Source organism: Carassius gibelio, chromosome B22 (assembly GCF_023724105.1).
Source record: "Carassius gibelio isolate Cgi1373 ecotype wild population from Czech Republic chromosome B22, carGib1.2-hapl.c, whole genome shotgun sequence".
Taxonomy (NCBI): Eukaryota; Metazoa; Chordata; class Actinopteri; order Cypriniformes; family Cyprinidae; genus Carassius; species Carassius gibelio.
This window is the reverse complement of record NC_068417.1, coordinates 23,262,045-23,264,363: the sequence shown is the minus strand read 5'-3', so window position 1 is coordinate 23,264,363 and position 2,319 is coordinate 23,262,045. Positions and strand designations below refer to the sequence as shown.

At 32.3% G+C, this 2,319-nt stretch overlaps 1 protein-coding gene across 1 annotated transcript in view; it reads left to right on the top strand.

Moving 5' to 3' along the window:
* Positions 1–1,945, top strand: part of si:ch211-246m6.5 (von Willebrand factor D and EGF domain-containing protein) — a 56,117-nt gene extending 54,172 nt beyond the window's left edge. Inside the window, exons 29-32 of the mRNA XM_052589303.1 lie at positions 612–707; positions 971–1,066; positions 1,526–1,623; positions 1,703–1,945. Coding sequence (XP_052445263.1) covers positions 612–707; positions 971–1,066; positions 1,526–1,623; positions 1,703–1,723 — 311 coding nt within the window. The 3' untranslated portion in view covers positions 1,724–1,945. The remainder of the gene's footprint in view (positions 1–611; positions 708–970; positions 1,067–1,525; positions 1,624–1,702) is intronic.
* The last annotated feature ends 374 nt before the right edge of the window (positions 1,946–2,319 follow it).

Here is a 2,319-nt window from a genome sequence, read left to right as displayed (position 1 = left end):
AAAAATAAATCATAACATGAATAATTTATCAATAATTAAACATGTATTAAATTAAATAGCTATACTAATAATATTTGACATTAATTAGAAATAATAATTTAAACAAATTTTAAATATAAAAATAATAGAATAACGTATTAATAATAAACATTTGATTTAAAGCCTTTTATCAGTTATGATAAGAAGAATGTCATATTTTGTATTAAATAATAAAAAATAAATAAAAAATGTGTTTGTATCAGGAAGTATGAATAAATAGTATAATTGAATTAAACATTAATAATAATAATAATAATAATAATAATAATAATAATCATTATTATAATTATTATAATCGTATTCAATCTTTTAAAAATCAAAATGAAAAAGTCTATGAATTAGTACATTATTATTATTCATGTTTTTTTAATGTTTTTTTTTTATTTGTTTTATTTAGAAATCATTGTAATATGATCTGTTACTGTTGTCAAAATTGAAATCAGTATTTCAGACACATATCGACCAATCCAACTCTAAAATCCTTCATGTGTCTACAAAAAACTAGAACGGAGTTATTTTATTACATCAGTCAATCAGTAAATCCAAAGCTTTACCTTTCCATCCCTCCACAGGTGTGTGTGAGCCGGTGTGTATGAACGGAGGGCGATGCGTCGGACCAGATGTGTGTGACTGCGCGTCAGGCTGGAGCGGAAAGAGATGTGATAAACGTGAGTAACCAAACCTCATCCTAAACCAAGACCTAGAAGTGACCTCCTTACCTCATGTTAGCAACGGTCCAAGAGTCGAAACATTCCAGTCACAGGGATTACCTTAAAACAGAAATCCTACAGTTCCTGTGTAATGTTTAACAGAAACTAACAGTTCTACTTGTATAATCTTAACAAAATCACACGTTTGGTCATGTGTTCCAGTGATTAGAGCCTTGTTTGTTTGTTTGATGTAGTTTCTCTCTCCGTTTCTGTTCCTCCAGCTGTGTGTCTGCAGAAGTGTTTAAACGGAGGTGAATGTGTGGGGACGAACACCTGCCACTGCCGTCCCGGCTGGAAGGGAACTCTCTGCCAAATCCGTAAGTGACTCCCATCCGAGCAACAGAAATGCGAACCTAAGACTGCAGCATAGGAATAGTTCATTTAACATGAAACTTTAGATACATGAAATGACATATTTGAATGACAATTGAGAGCTACAATGGATTTTATATATATATATATATATATATATATATATATATATATATATATATATATATATATATTCAGTTCATCCGTAAAGCTAAAAATATGGACTCATTTTTGATACCATTTATGATTTATGTTTAGATTTTTTCTTGACAGCATTTGTTCACTTTAACATGGAAAAGAGCAACCATGACATTCTTCGAAATGTCTTCTTAACTTCCTATCCATCTATATATAAATATATATGCATATTTCATCATGTTTTATAATTGTACTTACTCCGTTCAAAATCTGTCATCTAAAACATATCTAATAAAACGGTAATTAATGACATGATTTTTCCACAGCAATCTGTGAACAGAGGTGTTTATACGGAAGCCGATGTGTTCAACCTAATGTGTGCGCTTGCAGAAGTGGTTACATGGGAACCCTTTGCTCTAAGAAGGTAATTAATTAAAATGAACAAATAAATATTTTTATTAGAAAAACAATGCATTAAAAAATATATATATATTATTTTGCAGCTTCCTGTCCAGAGAGGGTAAGGAAATGCCACGAGTCATTGCTGCACTGAGGACACTGGGCCCATATTTTACTACTTATCAACCTGACAGGGTTACACCATCTGTTTCAATTTGTAAATATCATATCTGAAGATATTAATTTATGTACAAGGTATAATATAATGTTTTTATTTCACGGTTTTCAAACTTTTCTATATTGGTGAAAATGATTCCGAACAAAATAAATGGGTGTATTTTATGAAACACTTTGCAGTTCATTCTAACGTCCATCATTCTCGCACTTTACCCAGAAGATCTAAATATTTTTTGCAATTCCGTTTAGTGATGGACGGCAGTGGCAAATAAATGTCATGCTTCACCTCTAAAAATGACCTTCGATTTGTTTGGCCAGATTTGATTTGTAACACACTGCAGTGTAAAGCAGAGTTTGACCGAAAAACGATCTCTCTTGTTATTCAAGCCAAGGCATAGACAATTTAGCATCCTTTGTCATCCTTCCTCCAACTACGTGGCCTGAAATTCGGCTGCACTCTCTTTCTCAGAGGACGTCCCCTTTAATGTGACTGGAATGTTAAAAAACCACGTAAACATGCTGTTTGTGTCACGCCTGGCGGAGC